Here is a 26043-nt window from a genome sequence, read left to right on the forward strand (position 1 = left end):
AAAACACTGGATGTAATTTTCCCCCCCAAGTTTTGTGTTTCTACTTTATTTTTTTTCCATTTATTTTTATTAGTTGGAGGCTAATTACTTTACAATATTGTAGTGGTTTTTGCCATACATTAACATGAATCAGCCATGGATTTACATGTGTTCTCCATCCTGAACCCCCTCCCACCTCCCTCTCCATCCCATCCCTCTGGGTCATCCCAGTGCACCAGCCCCGAGCACTTGTCTCATGCATCCAACCTGGGCTGGTGATCTGTTTCACACTTGATAATATACATGTTTCAATGCTGTTCTCTCAGGTCATCCCATCCTTGCCTTCTCCCATAGAGTCCAAAAGTCTGTTCTATACATCTGTGTCTCTTTTTCTGTTTTGCATAAAGAGTTATCATTACCATCTTTCTAAATTCCATATATATGCATTAGTATACTGTATTGGTCTTTATCTTTCTGGCTTACTTCACTCTAAATAATGTGCTACAGTTTTATCCATCTCATTAGAACTGATTCAAATGTATTCTTTTTAATGATTGAATAATATTCCATTGGTATATGTACCACAGCTTCCTTATCCATTCATCTGCTGGTGGGCATCTAGGTTTCTTCCATGACCTGGCAATTATAAACAGTGCTGCAATGAACATCAGGGTGCACGTGTCTCTTTCAGATCTGGTTTTTGGTGTGCATGCCCAGGAGTGGGATTGCTGGGTCATATGGCAGTTCTATTTCCAGTTTTTTAAGAAATCTCCACACTGTTCTCCATAGTGGCTGTACTAGTTTGTATTCCCACCAACAGTGTAAGAGGGTTCCCTTTTCTCCACACCTCTCCAGCATTTATTGCTTGTAGACTTTTGGATAGCAGCCATTCTGACTGGCATGTAATGGTACCTCATTGAGGTTTTGATTTGCATTTCTCTGATAATGAGTGATGTTGAGCACCTTTTCATGTGTTTGTTAGCCATGTGTATGTCTTCTTTGGAGAAATGTCTGTTTAGATCTTTGGCCCATTTTTTGATTGGGTCATTTATTTTTCTGGAATTGAGCTGCAGGAGTTGCTTGTATATTTTTGAGATTAATCCTTTGTCTGTTTCTTCATTTTCTATTATTTTCTCCCATTCTGAAGGTTGCCTTTTCACCTTGCTTATAGTTTCCCTTTTTGTGCAAAAGCTTTTAAGTTTCATTAGGTCCCATTTGTTTATTTTTGCTTTTATTTCCAATATTCTGGGAGGTGGGTCATAGGGGATCTTGCTGTGATTTATGTCGGAGAGTGTTTTGCCTATGTTGTCCTCTAGGAGTTTTATAGTTTCTGGTCTTACATTTAGATCTTTAATCCATTTTGAGTTTATTTTTGTGTATGGTGTTAGAAAGTGTTCTAGGTTTATTCTTTTACAAGTGGCTGACCAGTTTTCCCAGCACAAAAATATGGAATGCTTCATGAATTTGCATGTCATCCTTGCACAGGGGCCATGCTAATCTTCTCTGTATCATCCCAATTTTAGTATTTGTGCTGCCAAAGCAAGCTGGATATAATATTTATTGAGCATCCACAGTGTACCAAACACAATGTACAAAGGGTTTATTACCTTGAAATATTTTGGCTTAAGTTTAAAGCTATTCTCTTCTTGTCTTATAGAAGAGAGTGGATCTATAAATTTTTCTTTTAGATTAGTCATGAGTGTAGCATTTTGTGAAAATGCCATTTTAATATGCTAATAATAAATGTGAAGCTGGTTTGTGTATAGAAATGGAAGAGATTTATGCATATTGATTTTGTTTCTTGAAAGCTTACTGAATTCATTGATGAGCTTTAGTAGTTTTCTGGTAGCAGCTTTAGAAATTTCTCTGTATAGTATCATGTCATTTGCAAACAGTGACAATTTTACTTCTTTTCCAATTTGGATTTCTTTATTTCTTTTTCTTCTCTGATTGCTGTGGCTAGGACTTTAAAAACTATGTTGAATAAGAGTGGCAAGAATGGGCATCCTTTTTTTGTTCCTGATCTTAGAGGAAATACTTTCAACTTTTCACCATTGAGTATGTTAGCTGTGAGTTTGTGTCATATGGCCTTTATTTTCTTTAGGTAAGTTCCCTCTATGCCCACTTTCTGCAAATTTTTTATCATAAGTGGGTGTTGGATTTTGTTGAAAGCTTTTTCTGCATCTATTGAGATGGTCATATGGCTTTTATTCTTCAATTTGTTAATATGATATATCACATTGATGGATTTGCATATACTGAAGTGTTCTTGCCTCCCTGAAATAAATCCCATTTGATCATGGTGTGTAATCTTTTTAATGTGTTGTTGGATTTGATTTGCTAGTATTTTGTTGAGGATTTTTGTTTCTATGTTCATCAGTGAGATTAGCTTGTAATTTCTTTTTTTATGGTATCTTTGTCTTTGAAGCCATCAGGTCCTGGACTTTTGTTTTTTGGGAGGTTTTTACTCACAGTTTCAATTTCAGTATTTATGATTAGTCTGTTCATATTTTCTATTTCTACCTGGTTCAAACTTCAATCTTGGAAGGTTTTACTTTTCTAAACACTTGTCCATTTCTTACAAGTTGTGCACTTTCTTGGCCTATATTTGCTTGTAGTAATCTCTCATATTTCTTTGTATTTCTTTAGTGTCCATTGTAACTTCTCCTTTTTCATTTCTAACTTTGTTGAATTGAGCCCTCTTCCTTTTTTTCTTGATAAATCTGGTTAAAGGCTTATCAATTTTTCTTATATTTTTGATGAACCAGCTTTTAGTTTCATTGATCTTTTCTATTGTTTTCTTTATCTCTATTTAATCCACATCTGCTCTGATATTTATCATTTTTTCTCTCTCCTATCTTTGAATTTTGTTTGTACTTCTTTCTCTAGTTACTTGAGGTATAAGGTTAGGTTGTCTATTTGAGATTTTTATTGTTTCCTGAGATAAGATTGTATTAGTATAAACTTCCCTCTTAGAACTGCTTTTGCTGTATCCCGTAAGTTTAGGATCATTGTGTTTTCATTTGTCTCTAGGCATTTTTTGGTTTCCTCTTTGATTTCTTCAGTGATGCATTGATTGCTCAGTAAGATATTATTTAGCTTTCATATCTTTCTCTCTCTCTCTTTTTTTTTTTTTTTACAGTTTTCCCCTTGTAGTTGATTTGTAGTCCATAATGTTGTGGATGGATAAGATGTTTGACATGATTTCAGTGTTCTTAAATTTACTGAGGGTTGCTTTGTGGCCCAGCATGTTAGTTATCCTGGAGAATGTTCCATGTGCACTTGAGGAGAATGTGTTTTCTGCTGCTTTCATATAGAATGTCATATAAATATCAATTGTGTCCATATGGTCTAATATGTCATTTAAGGCCTCTGTTTCCTTATTGATTGTTCTGTCTCTATGATCTGTCCATTGATGTAAGTGGAGTGCTAAAGTCCCCCACTATTTTTTGGCCAATGTTGATTTCTCCTTTTATGAAAAGACAACCCACAGGATGGAAGAAAATATTTGCAAATGAAGTGATTGACAAGGGATTAATCTCCTAAATATATAACAGCTCATGCAGCTCCGTATATAGAAAAAAAAAATTAAAAAAAACGGCAGAAGGTCTAAATAGACATTTCTCAAAAGGAAACATACAGATGGCCAAAAAGCACATGAAAGGATGCTTAACATTGTTAATTATTAAAGAAATGACAATCAAACTACTATGAGTTGTCACTTGACATCAGTCAGAATAACTATCATCAAAAAGTCTGAAAATAATAAATGCTGGAGAAGATGTGGTGAGAAAGTAAACCTCCTACACTGTTGGTGAGAATGGAGGTTCCTCAAAAAAAAGAAAAAAAACAAAAACAACAACTAAAAAATAGAACTACCACATGATCCAGCAATCCCTCTACTGGGCATGTATCTGGAGGAAACCATAATTTGAAAAGACACATGCACCTCAGTGTTCATTGCATCACTATTTACAATAGTCTAGAAGCAATATAAATTCTATTGACAGAGAAATGGATAAAGAAGATGTGGTATGTATATATAATGAAATATTACTCAGTCACAAAAATGAATGAAATAATACCATTTGCAATCACATGGATGGGCTTAGAGATTATAATACTGAGTGAAGTAAGTCAGATAGAGGACAAATATCATATGGTATCAGTTATATGTGGAATCTAAAAAAAATGATACAAATGAATGTTGTTCCAAACAGACTTCAAAAGCACACTTATGGTTTTCAAAGGGGAAAGGCAGGGGGAGGAATAAATTAGGACTTTGAGGTGAACATATACACACTACTATATATGCAATTGATATTAATAATTAACAAGGACCTACTGTATAGCATGGGGCTTCCCACGTGGTTTAGCGGTAAAGTATCCACCTGCTAATGCAGGAGATGCAGGCGATGTGGTTTTGATCCCTGGGTCAGGAAGATCCCCTAGAGGGGTAAATGGCAACCCATTCTAGTATTCTTGCCTGGAGAATCCCATGGACAGAGGAGCCTGGCAGGCTACAGTCTATAACGTTGCAAAGCATCAGACAGTGAGCAGACAGCACTGTGTAGCACAGGGAACTCTATTCAGTAATCTGTGATAACCTATATGGGAGAAGAATCTGAAAAAGAATATATATATATATATATATATATATATGTGTGTGTGTGTGTGTATATATATATATGTATATATATATATGTATGTATGTATGTATACCTGAATCACTTTGCTGTATACCTGAAACTAACAGCATTGGAAACCAACTATACTTTACTGTGCCAATAAAGGTTCACATAGTCAAAACTTTGTTTTTTCCAGTAGTCATGTACAGATGTGAGAGTTGGACTGTAAAGAAGGTTGAGCACTGAAGAATTAATGCTTTCAAACTGTGGTGCTGGAGAAGACTCTAAAGAGTCCCTTTGACTTCAAGGAGATCAAAGCAGTCAATCCTAAAGGAAATCAATCCTGAATATTTATTGGAAGGACTGATGCTGAAACTGAAGCTCCAATCCTTTGGCCACCTGATGCAAAGAGTCAACTCAGTGGAAAAGACCTTGATGCTAGGAAAGATTGAGGGCACAAGGAGAAGGGGGTGACAGGATGAGATAGTAAAATGGCATCACTGACTCAATGGACATGAGTTTGAGCAAACTCCCAGAGACAGTGAAGGACAGGGAAGCCTTGCATGCTGTAGTCCATGGGGTCACAAGGAAATGGACATGACTTAGCAACTGAACCACAGCAAAAATTAAATAAAAAAAAAAGTGAAACTTGTGATAAGAAAAACTGGTATGGCTTGTATTTCTAATTAAGGTTTCTTTTCCTTTCCTTTTAGGAAATCTTCAGAGTACTCTTACCGACATATTTTGAGGGCTTACTTACTTACTTTCAAAACTATGACCCCTCTGATTCTGGGACTTTGTTCAAAGCCTATGGCTACACTGCTGTACTGAATGTCTGCCTTGTCATTTGGGCAATTCTGCAGCACTTTTCCTCATATTACGCTCAGCGTATAGGAATGAGATTAAGAGTAGCCATGTGCCATATGATTTACCGCAAGGTAAGTGTCATTTGGTACAAAAGTTTGTACCTCCTCTGAAGAATCAGGAGCATTTTGGGAAAGTTCTCTGTAGGTTAAAAATTTTGTAACTGGTGTCATTTACTCCTTACCAGACATACTAGATATTTGTTTCAAGCCAATTTGTTGTTGTTTGAGCAAACTTTACCAATATATGATGAAAAGTTTTGTTTGGAGATCACACCAGGGCTGCCTTTGATAACTTTATGCATAAGCTTGTGCATAATACCCGCTAAACTTATATTGAAATCTAATTAAAAAATAGGTATCAAAATTATCAAACTGATTTTCAATGTTTTCTTGCCTAAATCTTATTGTGATATTCATGGAAATTTTGTTGTTTTTCATTTAAACATTCATTTACATCAAAGTTGTGTTTAAAAGTGACTTCAGTGATTGGATCTATAACATTAAATTTAGGAGAAAAATATGTGTTTAATAAAATAAATGATTATATTTTAAATGATGCATCTAGTCATGTTTAATATAATTGTGCTTACTAAATAAAAATATAAGTGAAATCTGTGCCAAATTAGACTCACTCATGATATTCTGTAGGTATGATTGTTTTTGATAATATTAAAGAAAATAGTTGAATGGGAGAAAACTTGAAATTTTAATTTGTTTTTAGCAATTTTAGAGGGTATTTATGTTGCTATTCATTGAAGTTATTTTCTTAATACAATATTTGCTTTTTTTAGTATGCATTATAGCAGCTTTAATAAAATCTGGTTTGATGTTTCTAGTGTTTTTGTATTGAGAAATGCTATAAAATTATTCTATATTTTACTCTAGTCTTATCTAGTATAAAAGGAGTTAAGTATTTCAGATGTCTTTACAAATGAACTGCCACAGATACACCAGTGTCATGTGCTGGAGAGCTCTTGATAAACAAGATCTTAGATATCTCTCTGTCCTGGGCTGTTTCATTTTTAAAACATCCTTATTTAACCATGTTGTGCACTTGAAATTTTCTGAGAGAGTAGATTATAAGTGTTTTCACTGCACACACAAAAAGATAACTACATGAGGCAATGGATATGTTAACTGTTTTAACTACAGTAATCATTTCCCAGTGTACATTTATGTCAAACATCTTGTTGTGCACATTAATATATATATATATATTTCATTAAAAATAAACAAAATCCTTATTGAAAGATAAAGCCAAGCAATTTAAATGAGAACAAGCATCTCTTTTACTTGGTTGCTACTTATCTAGAACTTCTATTTTTTAGGAATATTTTTCTCCGCAAATTAAAGATATCTTTCCTCATCCTTTTCTGAGCAGAGTCTTGTTAATCTTTGGGCTATGTGAACCTGATTCATGGACCTAACATTCCAGGTTCCTATACAATATTGTTTTTTTTACAGCATTGGACTTTCCTTTCACCACCAGATATATCCACAATGGGGCATTGTTTTCACTTTGGCTCAGCCTCTTCATTCCTTCTGGAGCTATTTCTTCACTCTTCTCCAGTAGTATGTTGGGCATCTAGTGACCTGGGGAGTTCATCTTTTAGTATCAAATCTTTTTGCCTTTTCATATTGTTCATGGGATTCTCAAGGCAAGAATGCTGAAATGGTTTGCATTACCTTCTCCAGTGGACCACTTTTTTTCAGCTGAGCTGTTTCAAATCTTAAAAGATGATGCTGTTAACATGCTACACTCTGTATGCCAGCAAATTTGGAAAACTCAGCAGTGGCCACAGCACTGGAAAAGGTCAGTTTTCATACCAATCCCAAAGAAAGGCAATGCCAAATAATGTTCAAACTACTGCACAATTGCACTCATTTCACATGCTAGCAAAGTAATGCTTAAAACCCTTCAACCTAGGCTTCAACAGTACATGAACTAAAAGCTTCCAGATTTTCAAGCTAGATTTAGAAAAGGCAGAGTAACCAGAGATCAAATTGCCAACATCCATTGGATCATTGAAAACACAAGAGAATTCCAGAAAACATCTCCTTCTTCTTCATTGACTACACAAAACCTTTTTACTTTGTGGATCACAAGAAACTCTGGAAGATTCTTAAAGTGGTGGGAATACCAGAACACCATACCTGCCTCCTGAGAAACCTGTATGCAGATCAAGAAGCCACAGTTAGAACTGGACATGGAGCAATGGGCTGATTCCAAATTGGGAAAGGAATACATCAAGGCTGTATATTGTCACCCTTGTTATTTAACTTCTATTCAGAGCACATCATGCAAAATGCCAGGCTGAATGAAGCACAAGCTGAAATCAAGACTGCTGGGAGAAATATCAATAACCTCAACTATGTAGATAAAACCACCCTTATGGCAGAAAGCAGAGAAACTAAAGAGCCTCATGATGAAAGACAAGAGTTAAAAAGCTGGATTAAAACTCAGCATTCAAAAAAAAAAAAAAGATCATGGCATCCAGTCCCATCACTTCATGGCAAATAGATGAGGAAACAATGGAAACAGTTTCAGAATTTATGTTTGTGGGGGGCTCCAAAATCACCACAGATGGTGATTACATCCTTGAAATTAAAAGATGCTTGCTCCTTGGAAGAAAAGCTATGACCAACCTAGACAGCATATTGAAAAGCAAAGATAGTACTTTACCAACAAATGTCTGTCTAGTCAAAGCTATGGTTTTTTTTCCAGTAGTCATGTAGGCATATGAGAGTTGGAACATAAAGAAAGCTGAGCACCAAAGAATTGATGCTTTTGAACTGTGGTGTTGGAGAAGACTCTTGAGAGTCCCTTAGACTGCAAGGAGATCAAACTAGTCAATTCTAAAGGAAATCAATCCTGAATATTCATTGGAAGGACTGATGCTAAAGCTGAAACTCCAACACTTTGGCTACCTGATGTGAAGAGCTGACTTATTGGAAAAGACCCTGTTGCTGGCAAAGATTGAGGGTAGGAGGAGAAGGGGATGACAGAGGATGAGATGGTTGGATGGCATCACCAACTCCATGGACATGAGTATGAACTAGCTCCGGGAATTGTTGATGAGCAGGACAGCCTGATGTGCTGCAGTCTATGGGGTTGCAAAGAGTTGGACATGACTGAGCAATTGAAGAACAACAAGTGTGAAACTGAGGCCTGGTATGTCACTGTCAGTCATAGACTGTAGAACATAAGCTAATTTGTTCCTAAGTGATGTGGGAATGCAACAATGCCCATATACTCCAGTCATTCGTCTTCCTTGTCCTCCCTCATCATGTTTGTTATTCTGTTGCACCTTCTACCATTTAGTAGATGAATACTCAGGTTTCCCTACAAATTATCTAGAAGTTTGTCTTTGCAGATCATGTTTAACTCCCATAAATAAATAAATAAATAAGTAAATAGGAAATTTCACCAGAAGTACACTATGAAACTCTTATATTAGTTGTGAGGTGATGTTTCACTCAAAGTTTACTCTTTGATCCACATAAGTCATTGTCCACCTGATTTGCTTTCTCTTCCCACTAGTTCTTTGGAATGTTGCCTTTGAGAAATTGAATCCTTCCTGGCATGCTGCTTGAAAGTGAAAGTGACAGTCTTAGTTGATCAGTCATGTCCAACTCTTTGCGACTCCATGGACTGCAACCTGCCAGGCTTCTCTATCTATGGAATCCTCTGGGCAAGAATACTGGAGTGGGTTGTCATGCCCTTCTCCAGGGGGGCATGTTGCTTACATGAAAGTAAACATTTGCTAAAGGCATTAATTTGCCTACTTGATTAGCCTTAAGGAATTGTTTCTTTTTCCATTTTTTAGAAAATTTTATATAATATTTATAAGTTACACTCCATTTATTATTATACGATATTGGCTGTATTCCCTGTGTTGTATTATATATCATTGTAGGCTACCTTACATCCAATAGTTTGTACCTCCCACTCCCCCATCACTATATGGCTTCCCCACTTCACTAGTAACCACTAGTTTGTCCTCTGTATCTGTGAGTCTATTTCTCTTTTGTTTTATTCACTAGTTTGTTGTATTTTTAGGCTCCACTTATAAGCAATATCATACAGTATTTATCTTTCTCTCTCTCTGACCTGTTTCATTTAGCATCAGTTCCATTCAGTTCAGTCACTCAGTCGTGTCTGACTCTTTGTGACACCATGGATGGCAGCATGCCAGGCTTCCCTGTCCATCACCAACTTCTGGAGCTTGCTCAAACTCATGTCCATTGAGTTGGTGTTGCCATACAACCATCTCATCCTCTGTCATCCCCTTCTCCTCCCACCTTCCATCTTTCCCAGCATCAGGGTTTTTTCCAACGAGTCAGTTCTTGGCATCAGGTGGCCAAGGTATTGGAGTTTCAGCTTCAACATCAGTCCTTCTAATGAATATTTAGGATTGATTTCTTATGGGATTGACTGGTTTGATCTCCGTGCAGTCCAAGGGACTCTCAAGAGTCTTCTCCAACACCACAGTTCAAAAGCATCAATTCTTCGGTGCTCAGCTTTCTTTATAGTCCAACTCTCACATCCATACATGACTACTGGAAAACCCATAGCCTTGACTAGATTGACCTTTGTTGGCAAAGTGATGTCTTTGCTTTTTAATATGCTGTTTAGCTTGGTCATAGCTTTTCTTCCAAGGATCATGTGTCTTTTAGTTTCATGGCTGCAGTTGCCATCTGCAGTGATTTTGCTCCCCCTCACCCCCCAAAAAAGACTGGATGGATACTTAGGTTGCTTGCATATCCTGACAATGGTAAATAATCCTTATATGAACACTGTGGTACATGTATCTTTTTTTTTTTTTTTTTTTGTATCTTTTTTGAAGTAGTGTTTTTGTTTTTTTTGATATATCACAGGAAGTTGAATTGCTGGGTCATGTGGTAGCTTTATTTTTAGTTCTTTGACAAACCTTCATGCAGTTCTTCACAGAGGCTGTCCAACATACATTTCCACCAATAGTGTGTCAGTGTTACCTCTCCTCCACATCCTTACCAGCATTTATTATTCATGTTCTTTTTGATGAAAGTCATTCTGACAGGTGTGAGGTGATATCTCATTGTGGTTTTGATTCACATTTCTTCATTGGAAAAATGTCTATTTAGTTCTTTCTGTTCATTTTTATTAAGGTTGTTTGTTTTTATGATGTTGTGTTATATAAGTTGCTTATATACATTGGATATTAATCCCATATAGGTCATGTCATTTACAAATATTTCCTACAATTCAGTATCTTTTCTTTTCATTTTGTTGATGATTTCCTTCTCCGTGCACAAGTTTTTAAGTTTAGTTCTGTTCTATTTATTTTTGCTTTCATTTCTTTTACTGTAAGAGAGAGAACCCCAAAGCACACTGCTTTGGTTTATGTCAAAAAGTGTTCTGCTTATGTTTCCCTCTAGGAGTTTTATGGTATCTGGTCTTACATTTAAGTCTTTAATACATTTTAAGTATATTTTTGTATATGGTATTAGAGAATGCTTTAATTTCATCCTTTTAAATATAGCTGTCCAGTTTTCGCAGACCTTTGTTTGTAAAGTAATGTGTCTGATTTTTAATATGTTGTCTAGGTTTGTCATAGCTTTTCTTCCAAGGAGCAAGCTATATTTAAAAATAACCAAACTGATCACCTGAATCACAGCCTTGTCTAACTGAGTGAAACTATGGGCCATGCCATGTAGGGCCACCCAAAATGGATGGGTCATGGTGGAGAGTTCTGACAAAATGTGGCCCACTGGAGAAGGAAATGGAAAAAAACACTTCAGCATTCTTGCCTTGACGACTCCATGAAGAGTATGAAAAGGCAAAAAGATAGGACACTGAAAGATGAACTCCCTAGGTCGGTAGGTGCCCAATATGCTACTGGAGAAGAGTGGAGAAATAGCTCCAAAAGGAATGAAAAGTCAGCCAAAATGAAAGTGACACCTAGTTGTGGATGTGACTGGTGATGGAAGTAAATTCTGATGCTGTAAAGAACAATGCTGCATAGGAATCTGAAATGTTCCATCTGTGAGTCATGGTAAATTGGAAGTAGTCAAATAGGTTATGGCAAGAGTAAACATCAACATTTTAGCAATCAGTGAAATAAAATGAGCTGGAATGTGTGAATTTAATTCACATGACCATTGTGTCTACTACTGTGGACATGAATCCCTTAGAAGAAATGGAGTAGCCCTCATAGTCAACAAAAGAGTCTGAAATGCAGTACTTGGGTCCAGTCTCAAAATGACAGAATGATTTCTGTTCATTTCCAAAGCAAACCATTCAATATCACAGTAATCTAAGTCTATGCCCCTACCAGTAATGCTGAAGAAGCTAAAGTTGAACGGTTCTATGAAGATCTACAAGAACTTCCAGAACTAACAGCCAAAAAGGTGTCTTCTTCATTATAGGGGACAGGAATGCAAAAGTAGGAAGTCAAGAGATACCTGTAATAACAGGCAAATTTGGCCTTGGATTACAAAATGAAGCAGGGCAAAGGCTAACAGCGTTTTGCCAAGAGAATGCAGTCGTTATAGCAAACACCCTCTTCTAACAACACAATAGACAACTCTACACAAGGAAATCACCTGATGGTCAATACCAAAATGAGATTGATTATATTCTTTGCAACTGATGATGGAGAAGCTCTATAAAGTCAGCATAAACAAGACTGGGAGCTGACTGTGGCTGAGTTTATGAACTCCTTATTGCCAAATTCAGACTTAAATTGAAGAAAGTAGGGAAAACCACTGTGCCATTCAGGTATGACCTAAATCAAATCCCTTATGATTATGCAGTAGATGTGGCAAATAGATTGAAGGTATTAGGTGTGATAGATACAGTGCCTGAAGAACTGTGGATGGAGGATTGTAACATTGTACAGGAGGCAGTGATCAAAACCATCCCCAAGAAGAAGAAATGCAAAAAGGCAAAATGATTGTCTGAGGAGACCTTTCAAATAGCTGAGAAAAGAAGGGAAGTGAAAGTTAAAGGAGAGAAGGAAAGATATACCCATTTGAGTGCAGAGTTCCAAAGAATAACAAGGAGAGATGAGAAAGCCTTCCTCAGTGATCTATGCAGAGAAATAGAGGAAAACAATAGAATGAGAAAGACAGAGATCTCTTCAAGAAAATTAGAGACACCAAGGGCACATTTTTTTTTGCAAAGATGGGCACAATAAAGGACAGAAATGGTATGGACCTAACAGAAGCAGAAGATATTAAGAAGAGGTGGCAAGAATACATAGAAGAACTGTTCAAAAAAATCTTCACGACCCAGATAATCATGATGGTGTGATCCCTCACCTAGAGCCAGACATCCTGGAGTGTGAAGTCAAGTGGGCCTTAGGAAGCATCACTATGAACAAAACTAGTGTAGGCAATGGAATTCCAATTGAGCTATTTCAAATCCTAAAAGATGATGCTGTGAAAGTGCTACGCTTAATATGCCAGCAAATTTGGAAAACTGAGCATTGGCCACAGGACTGGAAAAGGTCAGTTTTCATTCCAATCCCAAAGGAAGGCAATGCCAAAGAATGTTCCAACTGCTGCATAATTGCACATGCAATCAAAGTAATGTTCAAAATTCTCCAAGCTAGGCTTCAGCAATACGCGAACTGAGAACTTCCAGATGTACAAGCCAGATTTAGAAAAGGCAGAGGAACCAGAGATCAAATTGCCAACATCTGTTGGATCATAGAAAAAGCAAGAGAATCCAGAAAAACATTTACTTCTTCTTCACTGACTACACTCAAGCCTTTTGCTTTGTGGGTCACAAAGAACTCTGGAAAATTCTTCAAGAGATGGGAATACCAGACCACCTTACCTGCCTCCCATATGCAGGTCAAGAAGCAATAGTTAGAACCAGACATGGAACAATGGACTGGTCCCAAATTGGGGAAGGAATACATCAAGGCTGTATATTGTCACCCTGATAATTTAACACATATGCAGCGTACATCATGCGAAATGTTGGGCTGAATGAAGCACAAGCTGTAACCAAGATTGCAGGGAGAAGTATCAATAGCCTCAGATATGCAGATCGCAGCACCCTTATGGCAGAAAGCAAAGAGAAACTAAAGAGCCTCTTGATGAAAGTGAAAGAAGAGAGTGTAAAAGCTGGCATAAAACTTTCAAAAAAAAAAAAATAAATGAAGATCATGGCATTCAGTTCCATTATTTCATGGCAAATAGATGGGAAAACAATGGAAACAGTGACAGACTTCATTTTCTTGGGCTCCAAAATTACTGCAGATGGTGACTGCAGCCATGAAATTAAAAGATGCCTGCTTCTTGGAGGAAAAGCGATGACCAATCTAGACAGCAGATTAAAAAGCAGAGACAGTACTTTACTGACAAAGATCCATCTAGTCAACTATGGTTTTTCCAGCAGTCATGTACGGATGTGAGAGTTGAACCATAAAGGAAGCCAAGTGATAAATATTGATGCTTTTGAACTATTGTGTTAGAGAAGATGCTTGAGATTTTCTTGGACAGCAAGGAGATCAAACCAGTCAATCCTAAAGAAAATCAGTCCTGAATATTCACTGGGAGGACTGATGCTGAAGTTGAAGCTCCAACACTTTGGCCACCTGATGTGAAGAACTGATTCATTGGAAAAGACCCTGATCCTGGAGAAAACTGAAGGCAGGAAGAAAAAGAGACAACAGAGGACGAGATGGTTGCATGACATCACTGACTTGATGGACATGAGTTTAACCAAGCTCTGGGAATTGGTGATGGACTGGGAAATCTGGTGTGCTGCAGACCATGGGGTCACTAAGAATTGGACATGAGTGAGTGACTAAACTGAACTGTGCATTTTTTCAGCACCATTTATTGAAGAGAATGTGCTTTCTCCATTGTGTATTTTTGCCTCCTTTGTCTTAAATTAGTTGACCCTAAGTGTATGGGTTTATTTCTGGGCTCTCTATACTGCTCCATTGATCTATGTATCTGTTTTTGTGCCAGTATCATACTCTCTTCCCTTGGGTTTCCCTTGTGGCTCAGCTGGTAAAGAATCTGCCTGCAATGCGGGAGACCTGGGTTTGATCCCTGGGTTGGGAAGATGCCCTGGAGAAGAGAAAGGCCACCCACTCTAGTATTCTGGCCTGAAGAATTCCATGGACTGTATAGTCAATGGGGCCACAAAGAGTTGGACATGGCTGAGTGACTTTCACTTCACTTTCATACTATCATTTTGATTACTGTGGCTTTGTACTATGGTCGAAGTCAAGGAGTGTGATTCCTCCAGCTTTGTTGTTCTTCTTCAATTTTTTTTTGACTATTTGACTGTTCATGTCATTTGTTTTTCCATACAAATTTTATACTTTTTTGTTCCAGTTCTGTGAAAAATGCCATTGGTAATTGATAGGCGTTGCATTGAATCTGTAGATTGTCTTGAGTAGTACAGTCATTTTGACAATACTAATCTTTCCAATCCAAGAACACAGTATATCTTTCCATCTGTTTTGTCATCTTCAATTTCTTTCATCAGTGTCTTATAGTTTCAGGGGTACAGATCTTTTACCTCCTTAGGTAGGTTTATTCCTAGGCATTTTAGTCTTTTTGATGCAGTGGTAAATGGGATTGTTCCCTTAATTTCCCTTTCTGATACTTTGTTAATAATGTATAGAAATGCAGCACATTTTTGTATATTAATTTTATATCCTGAAACTTTACCGAATTCATTGATGAACTCTAATAGTTTTCTGGTAGTGTCTTTAGGATTTCCTATGTATAGTATCATGTCTTCTACAAATAGTGACAGTTTGACTTCTTTCTTTCCAATTTAGATTCTTTGTATTTAAAAGAATTGTCTTTTTACAAAGTCAGAAATTGCTGAGGTAAATTGCTGAGGTAAAACCATAGAGGTAGCAGGGATTTCCAGAAATATCGTTCAGTTGTGTCTAACTCTTTGCAACCCCATGGACTATACAGTCCATGGAATTCCCTAGGCCAGAATACTGGAGTGGGTAGCTGTTCCCTCCTCCAGGGGATCTTCGCAACCCAGGGGTTGAACCCAGGTCTCCCCACATTGCAGGTGGATTCTTTACCAGCTGAACCACCAGGGAAGCTCAAGAATACTGCAGTGGATAGCCTATCCCTTCTCCAGGACATCTTCCTGACCCAGGAATTGAAGTGGGGTCTCCTGCATTGTAGGTGGATTCTTTACCAGCTTAGCTACCAAGGAAGCCCCTCCAGAAACATGGGAGAGACAGTTTCCTCATGCACTTTCATGCATCTAGAATCCTGCTGAGGTGAAGAAATAAGATGTTTCTTTTTTGTAGGTTACAGATAAGCTGACTCTTTAGGGCAAAAGCTGGTGTTGCAGAGCAGCTCTAAGAGGCCCATCTGAATGTTCCTGGTTTATGCTGAGGCCCTACTTGCTCATCCTGAGTCCTGGAAAGAAATTAGATTGAGTGTTAGAAATGGAATGGCTGCTAAGCTTATAGTCATAGTTTGTATTGTTGAATGATCTTGTGGGATGTATGATATATAGAAAATGACTTGTCTTTTAATTACCTTTCCACAACTGTGGTAAAATAACTTTTGGCTTTTGATCATTGATTTTTTAAAAAATTGCAACAAAATATACACAACAAAATTTACAGTTTTAACTCTTTTAAAGTGCACCATTTAGTGACATCAGGTACATTCACATTGTTGTGGAGTTATCATCATTATGAATCTCCAGAACTTTTTCATCTTCCCAAATCTGTACCCATTAAGCACTAAGTTTCTACTCCCGTCCCTTCACCATCATCACCATTCTACTTCTCTTTATGCATTTCACTACTCCAGGTGCCTCATATAAGTGAAAGCATATAATGTCCGGATTATGTCACCTAGCATAATGTTTTCAAGATTTATTCATGTTGTATCAGGTGTCAGAATTTAATTCCTTTTTAAGACTGAATGATATTTCATGATAGGTATGTACAATATTTTGTGTATTCATTCATCTGTTAATAAACATTTGGGCTGTTTCCATCTTATATCTATTGTGAATAGTGCTGTTATGAACATAGGTATACAAATAGCTGTTCAAGGTTGTGCTTTCAGTTCTTTTGAGTACATTCCCAGTAGTGGAACTGTTGTGCTATATACTAATCTTATGTTTAATTTTTTGAGAAACCGCCATACACTCTTCCATCATGGCTACATAATTTTATATTTTCTACTTGATCACTGATTTTTCTCTTTAACTTGAGAACTAAATGAAAAGTTTTTGTGAATTCTGACATTTTGTTTGGATCCATGGCTCCAGTTAGTGGTCCACTGAAACATCTCACAGTGGTCACTTCAGATTCCTGATCTCTAGGGCATATATTGGAACTTTTTACCAAATAAAGGGATCATGTAAAATAGGCTGTTTTTTTTTGTAAAGTCAAGCATTAAAGGCCATAGATTCCTTACCAGAGTATTATTTTGAACTTTATTCTCTGCTCATTTTATTGTATATTATTTAAAAACATTAAAAAAAATTAGTAAGTATTTATTTTTGTCTGTGCTGGGCCTTTGTTGCTTTGTATGGGTTTCTCTTGTTGTTTCTCTTGTTGAGGGGTGCTCTCTAACTGCAATGTACAGATGGTTTCTGTTATTGTGAAGATGGCTTCTCTTATTGCAGAACACAGGCTGTAGGGTGCTTGGGCCCAGGAATTGTGGTGCACAGGCTTAGTTGCCGTGCAGCATGTGGGATCTTCCCAGATGAGGGATCAAAGCTGTGTCCCTTGCATTGGCAGGCAGATGCTTAACCACTGAACCACCAGGGAAGTCCTCTGCTCATATTGGAATGAGGAAACTAAGATCAAAGTTCTTAAATGATTTCACATGTGGTGTTAATGATTGATTCCAAGTTCCCTAATTTATAGTCCAAGTCCTCTAATTTCTTGCTTTAAGGCAGTTTCTCCACTCTCATCTAGTTAGGCTCAAATTTACTTTATTTTGCTCCTAAGTCTAAACCAACATCCTTACATTCTGGGTAGACCCAAGTTCATTGAGAAACAGGTGAGGGATTTTGTTTCTACCTCCTACTCCTCCCTTTGCTGTCCTTGTGGGCGGGGCTTCTGCCACATTGAGGAGATAAAGGATGAACATGGGTCCCTAGAGCCCTGCTGACAGGGGTTATCCTGCTCATCCTGATACCATGCATGACCCCAAGAAAGTGATATTCATTTTGCTATTATTTTTTTCTAATTTTTTTTCCATTTATTTTTATTAGTTGGAGGCTAATTACTTCACAGTATTGTAGTGGTTTTTGCCATACATTGACATGAATCAGCCATGGATTTACATGTATTCCCTATCCCAATCCCCCCTCCCACCTCCCTCCCCACCCCATCCCTCTGGGTCTTCCCAGTGCACCAGCCCCGAGCACTTGTCTCATGAATCCAACCTGGGCTGATGATCTGTTTCACCGTTGATAATATACATGTTTTGATGTAGGAATTTGTATCAACACAGGAACCCAATTCTCTGTGCCCCTCTCTTATTTCAGACCCTTCGCCTGAGTAACTCGGCCATAGGGAAGACCACCACAGGCCAGATAATCAACCTGCTGTCCAACGATGTGAACAGGTTTGACAGGGTAAGTGCCCAAGGGATCCTCTTTCATTTCTCACTGGGTTCAGCTTTTTGGGAGCCAACTGCTAGGGTTTGGTGTCAGCCAGGGTTTGTTGAGAACCTAAGATAAAGGTTGTCGTTATCCAGCTCTCATCTCTTCAGTGTGCAAATTACATGTAAAAATATGTATTGTTCTGCGGATTCGAACTTTGTTTTTCTAATACTAGATAGGCAGTAGTGTTCTTTCCCAGCTTTGTTAGTGTCCCTTAAATTCCTCCTGGTGTAGCCCTTCTTGGCACATGCTGTCGGTGTTGCTGAACTATCTTCCTCCTCCTCTAGATTATGAAGGCCTGGTGGGCAGGGATTGTTATTTCCCCTGTGCCCTGTTCAGTGCTGCTGCACAGGAAGCCTGTGAGGAATATGCCAAGAAGGTTGTCTCCAGATGGACTCAACTTCCTGTCAGTTGTCAACCCCACCCTCTTTTTTTTTTTCCCTCACACTTACCTTATCACTATGTGGTACTTCTTTCCCCTGTTTCCGCATCAATTTGCCATGAAGTGATGGGACCAGATGCCAAGATCTTAGTTTTCTGAATGTTGAGTTTTAGGCCAACTTTTTCACTATCTTCTTTCACTTTCATCAAGAGGCTCTTTAGTTCTTCTTCACGTTCTCCTTAATTGTGGTATCATCTGCATATCTGAGATTATTGATATTTCTTCCGGCAATCTTGATTCAATCTTGTGCTTCATCCAGTCCAGCATTTCTCATGACGTACTCTGCATATATTTTTGGGCTCCAAAATCACTGCAGATGGTGACTGCAGCCATGAAACTAAAAGATGCTTGCTCCTTGAAAGAAAACTTATGACCAAACTAGACAGCATATTAAAAAGGAGAGGCATTACTTTGCCAACAAAGGTCCATCTAGTCAAGGTTATGGTTTTTCCAGTAGTCATGTATGGATGTGAGAGTTGGACCATAAAGAAAGCTGAGTGCCAAAAAATTGATGCTTTTGAACTGTGGTGATTGAGAAGACACTTGAGAGTCCCTTGGACCATAAGGAGATCCAACTAGTTAATTCTAAAGGAAATCAGCCCTGGGTGTTCATTGGAAGGACTGATGCTGAAATTCTAATACTTTGGCCACCTGATGGGAAGAACTGACTCATTTGAAAAGACTGTGATGCTGGGAAAGATTGAAGGTGGGAGAAGAAGGGGACAACAGAGGATGAGATGGTTGGATGGCATCACTGACTCAATGGACATGAGTGTGAGAAACTCCAGGAATTGATGATGGACAGGGAGGCCTGGTGTGCTGCAGCACATGGGGTTGCAAAGAGTTGGACATGACTGAGAGACTGAACTGAACTGAATGCAGTACTAGGATGCAATCTCAAAAACGACAGAATGATTTCCATTCATTTCCAAGGCAAACCATTCAATATCACAGTAATCCAAATCTATGCCCTGACAAGTAATGCTGAAGAAGTTGAATCTGAACAGTTCTATTAAGACCTACAAAACCTTCTAGAACTAACACCCAAAAAAGATGTCCTCTTCATTACAGGGGACTGGAATGCAAAAGTAGGAAGTCAAGAGCTACCTGGAGTAACAGGCAAAATTGGCCTTGGAGTACAAAATGAAGCAGAGCAAAGGCTAACAGAGTTTTGCCAAAGGAACACGTTGGTCATAGCAAACACCTTCTTTCAAAAACACAAGAGAAAACTCTACACATGGACATCACCAGATGGTCAATACTGAAATCAGATTGATAATATTCTATGCAGCCAAAGATGGAGAAGCTTTATACAGTCAGCAAAAAAAGACTGGGAGCTGACTGTGGCTCAGATCATGATCTCCTTATTGCCAAATTCAGACTTAAATTGAAGAAAGTAGGGAAAACCACTAGACAATTCAGGTATGACCTAAATCAAATCCCTTATGATTATATAGTGGAAGTGACAAATAGATTCAAAGGATTAGATCTGATAGACAGAGTGCCTGATGAAATATGGATGGAGGTTTTTTGACATTGTACAGTGAAGACCATTTGCAAGAAAAAGAAATGCAAAAAGGCAGAATGGTTGTACACTGACATTGTGCAGTGAAGACCATATGCAAGAAAAAGAAATGCAAAAAGGTAGAATGGTTGTTTGACGAGGCCTTACAAATAGCTGAGAAAAGAAGAGAAGCTAAAGGCAAAGGAGAAAAGGAAAGATATACCCATTTGAATGCAGAGTTCCAAAGAATAGCAAGGAGAGATAAGAAAGCCTTCCTCAGCAATCAATGCAAAGAAATAGAGGAAAAGAGTATAGACTGGGAAAGACTAGAGATCTCTCCAAGAAAATCAGAGATACCAAGGGAACATTTCATGCAAAGATGGGTTAGATAAAGGACAGATATGGTATGGACCTAACAGAAGCAGAAGATATTAAGAAGAGATGATAGGAATACACAGAAGAACTGTACAAGAAAGATCTTCATGATCCAGATAATCACAATGGTGTGATCACTCTCCTGGAGCCAGACATCCTGGAATGTGAAGCCAAGTGGACCTTATGAAGAATCACTACAAACAAAGCTAGTGGAGGTGATGGAATTCCAGTTGAGCTATTTCAAATCCTGAAAGATGATGCTGTGACAGTGCTGCACTCAATATGCCAGCAAATCTGGAAAACTGAGCAGTGGCCACAGTACTGAAAAAAGTCAGTTTTCATTCCAACCCCAAAGAAAGTCAATGCCAAAAAATGTTCCAGCTACCACACAATTGCATTCATCTCATACGTTAGCAAAGTAATGCTCAAAATGCTCCAAACCAAGCTTCAACAGTCCGTGAACCATGAATTTCCAGATGTTTAAGCTGAATTTAGAAATGGCAGAGGAACCAGAGATCAAATTGCCAATATCCGTTGGGTCATAGAAAAAGCAAGAGAGTTCCAGGAAAACATCTACTTTTGCTTTATTAACTGTGCCAAAGCCTTTGACTGTGTGGATAACAAAAACTGTGGAAAATTCTTAAAAAGATAGGAATACCAGACCACCTTACCTGCCTCCTGAGAAATCTGTATGCAGGTCAAAAAGCAACAGTTCTAACTGGACATGGAACAACAGATTGGTTCCAACTGGAAAAGGAGTACGTCAAGGCTGTGTATTGTCACCCTGCTTCTTTTATTTATGTGTAGAGTACATCATGCAAAATGACAGGCTGGATTAAGCACAAGTTGAAATCAAGATTGCTGGGAGAAATATCAATAACCTCAAATATGCAGATGGTAGCACCCTTATGGCAGAAAGCGAAGAAGAACTAAAGAGCCTCTTGAGGCAAGTGAAAGAGGAGAGTGAAAATGTTGCCTTAAAACTCAACATTCAAAAACAAAGATCATGACATCTGGTCCTATCACTTCATGGCAAATAGATGGGGTAACAATGGAAACAGTGACAAACTTTATTTTCTTGGTCTCCAAAATCACTGCAGATGGTGACTGCAGCCATAAAATTAAAAGACATTTGCTCCTTGGAAGAAAAGTTATGACCAACCTAGACAGATTATTAAAAAGTAGAGACATTACTTTACCAACAGAGGTCTGTCTAGTCAAAGCTATTGTTTTTCCAGCAGTCATGTATGGATGTGAGAGTTGGACTATCAAGAAGGCTGAGCCCTGAAGAATTGATGCTTTTGAACTGTGGTATTGGAAAAGACTCTTGAGAGTCCCTTGGACTGCAAAGAAATCCAACCAGTCAATACTGAAGGAAATCAGTCCTGAATATTCATTGGAAGGACTGATGCTGAAGCTGAAACTCCAATTCTCTGGCCACCTGATGGGAAAAACTGACTCATTTGGAAAGACTGTGATGCTGGGAAAGACTGAAGGCGGGAAGAGAAGGGGATGACAAAGGATGAGATGGTTGGATGGCATCACAGACTCAATGAACAGGAATATGAGCAAGCTCTCGGATTTGCTGATGGACATGGAAGCCTGGTGTGCTTCAGTCCTTGGGGTTGCAAAGAGTCAGACATGAATGAGTGACTGAACTGAATGAAGATAATGGAGACCTCCTTCAAAAGGTCCCGTGTATGCACTGCTACAGTCAGTGTCCCCAACCCTGTAGCAGTCCAGAGCCAACCCATGCCTCTGCCAGAGGCTCATGGACACTCACGGGGAAGTCTGGGTCAGTCTCTTGTGGGGTCACTGCTCTTTTCTCCTTGGTCCTTGTACACTCACAAGGGTTTTTTTTTCCTGCCCTCCAAGAGTCTGTTTCCTCAGTCCTGTGTAAATTTTATCGGCCCTATGGTGGGGTTAATGGCGACCTCCTCCAAGATGGCTTATGCCATACCCAGGTCTGGTGCACCCAGAGCCCCTGCACCTGTGGCAGGCCACTGCTGACCCATACCTCTGCAGGAGACACTCAAACACTCAAAGGCAGGTACTGGCTCAGTCTCTGTGCCAGTCTCCTGGTGTGCACAAGATTTTGATGGCCACAGGACTGGAAAAGGTCAGTTTTCATTCCAATCCCAAGGAAACTCAACGCCAAAGAATGTTCAAACTACCACACAGTTACACTCATCTCACACACTAGTAAAAGTAATGCTCAAAATTCTCCAAGCCATGCATCAACAGTATGTGAACGGTGAACTTCCAGAAGTTCAAGCTGGATTTAGAAAAGGCAGAGGAACCAAATTGCCAACATCCATTGGATCATAGAAACAGCAAGAGAGTTCTAGAAAAACATCTACTTCTGCCTTATTGACTATTCCAAAGACTTTGACTGTGTGAATCACAACAAACTGTGGAAAATTCTTCAAGAGATAGGAATATCAGACCGCCTGACCTGCCTCCTGAGAAATTTATATGCAAGTCAAAAAGCAATTTAGAACTGGACATGGAACAAGAGACTGGTTCCAAAATGGGAAGGGAGTGCGTCAAGGCTGTATGTTGTCACCCTGCTTATTTGACTTATATTCAGAGTACTTCAAGATAAATGCTGGGTTGGATGAAGCACAAGCTGGAATAAATCTCCTGTTGCCAGGAGAAACATCAATAACCTCAGATATGCAGATGACAGCACCCTTATGGTAGAAAGTGAAGAAGAACTAAAGAGCCTCTGATGAAAGTGAAAGCGGAGAGTGAAAAAGTTGCTTAAAACTCAATATTCATAAAACGAAAATCATGACACCTGCTCTCATCACTTCATGGCAAATAGGGTAACAATGGAAAGTGTTAAAGTGGCAGGCTTTATTTTCTTGGGCTCCCAAATCACTGCAGAGGGTGACTGCAGCCATGAAATTAAAAGACACTTGCTCCTTGGAAGAAAAGCTATGACCAACCCAGACAGGATATTAAAAAGCAGACATCAAAGGACCTTTTCTGACAAAGGTCCTTGTAGTCAAAGTTATGTTTTTTCCAGTAGTCATGTATGGATGTGAGAGTTGGACTATCAAGAAAGCTGAGTGCAAAGAATTAACACTTTCAAACGGTAGTGCTGGAGAAAACTCCTTAAAATCCCTTGAATAACAAGGAGATCAAGCCAGTCAATCCTAAAGGAAATCAGTCCTGAATGTTCATTGGAAGGACTGATGCAGAAGCTGAAACTCCAATACTTTGGCCACCTGATGGGAAGAACTGACTCATTGGAAAAGACACTGATGCTGGGAAAGATTGAAAGTGGGAGGAGAAGGGGACAACAGAGGATGAGATGGTTGGATGGCATCACCGACTCAATAGACATGAGTTTGAGTAAACTCTGGGAGTTGGTGATGGACAGGGAGGCCTGGCGTGCTGCAGTCACAGCCAGGGGGTCACAAAGAGTGGGACACCACTGAAGGACTGAACTGGACAGAGATCTCTTCAAGAAAATTAGAAATACCAAGGGGACATTTCATGGAAAGATGGGCACAATAATTGATAGAAATGGTATGGAGCTAACAGAAGCAGAACATATTAAGAAGTGGTGGCAAGAATACACAGAAGAACTATACAAAAAATATTTTAATGACACAGATAGACATGATAGCATGATCATTTACCTTGAGCCAAACATCCTGGAGTATGAAGTCAAGTGGGCCTTAGGAAGCATCACTACTAACAAAGTTAGTGGGCATGATGGAATTCCAGTTGAGCTATTTTAAATCCTAAAAAATGATGTTGTTAAAGTATACACAAAATGCCAGCAAATTTGGAAAACTAAGCAGCGACCACAGGACTGGAAAAGGTCAGTTCTCATTCCAATCCCAAAGAAAGGCAATGTCAAAGAATGTTCCAAGTACCACACAATTGCACTCATTTCACATACTAGCAAGGTAATGCTCAAGATCCTTCAATCTAGGCTCCAACAGTACAGTAACAGAGAAATTTCAGATGCATAAGCTGGATTTAGAAAAGGCAGAGGAATTATAGATCAAATTGCCAACATTCCTTGGCTCATAGAAAAAGGAAGGGAATTCCAGAAGAACATCTACTTCTGCTTCATTAACTATGCTAAAGCCTTTCACTGTGTGGATCACAATAAAATGTGGGAAATTCTTTAAGAGATGGGAATACTAGACTACCTACTTGCCTCCCAAGAAACCTGTATGCAGGTCAAGAAGTAAGAGTTAGAACTGTGCATAGAATAACGGACTGGTTCCAAATGAGGAAAGGAATATGTCAAGGCTGTATATTGTCACCCTGCTTATTCAGCTTTCATAGAGAGTACATCATGTCGAGTCCTGGGCTGGGTGAAGCTCAAGCTGGAATTGAGATTGCTGGGAGAAACATCAATAACCTCAGATGTGCAAATGACACCACCCTAATGGCCGAAAGTGAAGAGGAACTAAAAAGCCTCTTGATGAAGGTGAAAGAGGAGAGTTAAAAAGCTGACATAAAACTCAACATCCAACAAAGTAAGATCATGGCATCCAGTCCCATCAGTTCATGGCAAATAGATGGGGAAACAATGGCAACAGTGACTCACTTTGTTTTCTTGGGCTCCCAAATCACTGTAGATGGTAACTGTAGCCATGAAATTAAAAGACGCTTGTTCCTTGGGGAAAAAAATGTTATAACAAACCTAGATAGCCTATTAACAAGGAGAGACATCACTTTTCCGATAAAGGTCCATGTAGTGAAAGCTGTGTTTTTTTTTTTTTTTTTTCACTAGTCTTATATGGATATGAGAGTTGGACCATATCATGAAGTCTGAGTGCCAAAGAATTAATACTTTCAAACTGTGGTGCTGGAGAAAACTCCTGAGAGTCCCTTGGATAGGAAGGAGATCAAACTAATCAATCCTAAAGGAAATCAACCCTGAACATTCAGTGGATTGAATGATGGTGAAGCCAAATCTTTAATCCTTTGGCCAAGTGATGTGAAGAGTTGACTCACTGGAAAAGACCCCGATGCTGGGAAAGATTGAGGGCAAGAGGAGAAGGGGACAAAAGAGGATGAGATGGTTGGATGGCATCACTGTCTCAATAGACATGAGTTTGAGCAAGCTCCTGGAGATGGTGAAGGACAGGGAAGCCTGGTGTGCTGCAGTCCATGGGGTCACAAAGAGTCAGAAATGACTAAGTGATGAACAACAATAACTTCTCTTTCAGTTATTCATTCATCAGACATGAAGTCAGGTACCTCTTCAGTTTCAGGGATGAATAAGGTTTAGTTTCTGCCCTAGAGATGTCAAAGCCCATCAGGGAGGTAAATACACAAGTCATTATTGGAGGGAGTCGTAGGTATGTAATGTAGACTTTCCTGGGGTTTCAGGGAGCCCCAGGGAAAAAGGCGTCTGAATTTTTGGAGAGAGAGAGAGTTTAGGGATGCCCTGAGATAATCTTCATTGTTGACAAAATCAACATTTTCCTTCCAGTGTGCCTGTCTGCTTCTCCCTGGATGTCCCTGAACCCGGCCTTGTGCTACCCCAGAACAGCATCATCTGGGGAGGATGCTTCTATTTCTGCTTCAGCAGGTTTAAAACCCATTGAGATCATTTCTATTTAGGTTCCTGTCTCTTCCTTCAGAGTAGATTGTCTCTAAAT

The 26043-nt window shown here is 38.8% G+C and overlaps 1 protein-coding gene and 1 non-coding gene across 2 annotated transcripts in view; one reads left to right on the forward strand and one right to left on the reverse strand.

Moving 5' to 3' along the window:
• The window catches only part of LOC133049359 (ATP-binding cassette sub-family C member 4-like), a 297052-nt gene that overhangs the window by 64839 nt on the left and 206170 nt on the right, over nucleotides 1-26043 (forward strand). The window contains exons 4-5 of the mRNA XM_061133336.1: nucleotides 5321-5545; nucleotides 17970-18059. Of these exons, the coding sequence (XP_060989319.1) occupies nucleotides 5321-5545; nucleotides 17970-18059 (315 nt within the window). The remainder of the gene's footprint in view (nucleotides 1-5320; nucleotides 5546-17969; nucleotides 18060-26043) is intronic.
• LOC133049791 (U6 spliceosomal RNA) lies at nucleotides 1420-1522 on the reverse strand. Its single transcript, XR_009691471.1, has one exon. It is a non-coding gene; the product is annotated as a U6 spliceosomal RNA (small nuclear RNA).

Source organism: Dama dama, chromosome 30, assembly GCF_033118175.1.
Source record: "Dama dama isolate Ldn47 chromosome 30, ASM3311817v1, whole genome shotgun sequence".
Taxonomy (NCBI): domain Eukaryota; kingdom Metazoa; phylum Chordata; class Mammalia; order Artiodactyla; family Cervidae; genus Dama; species Dama dama.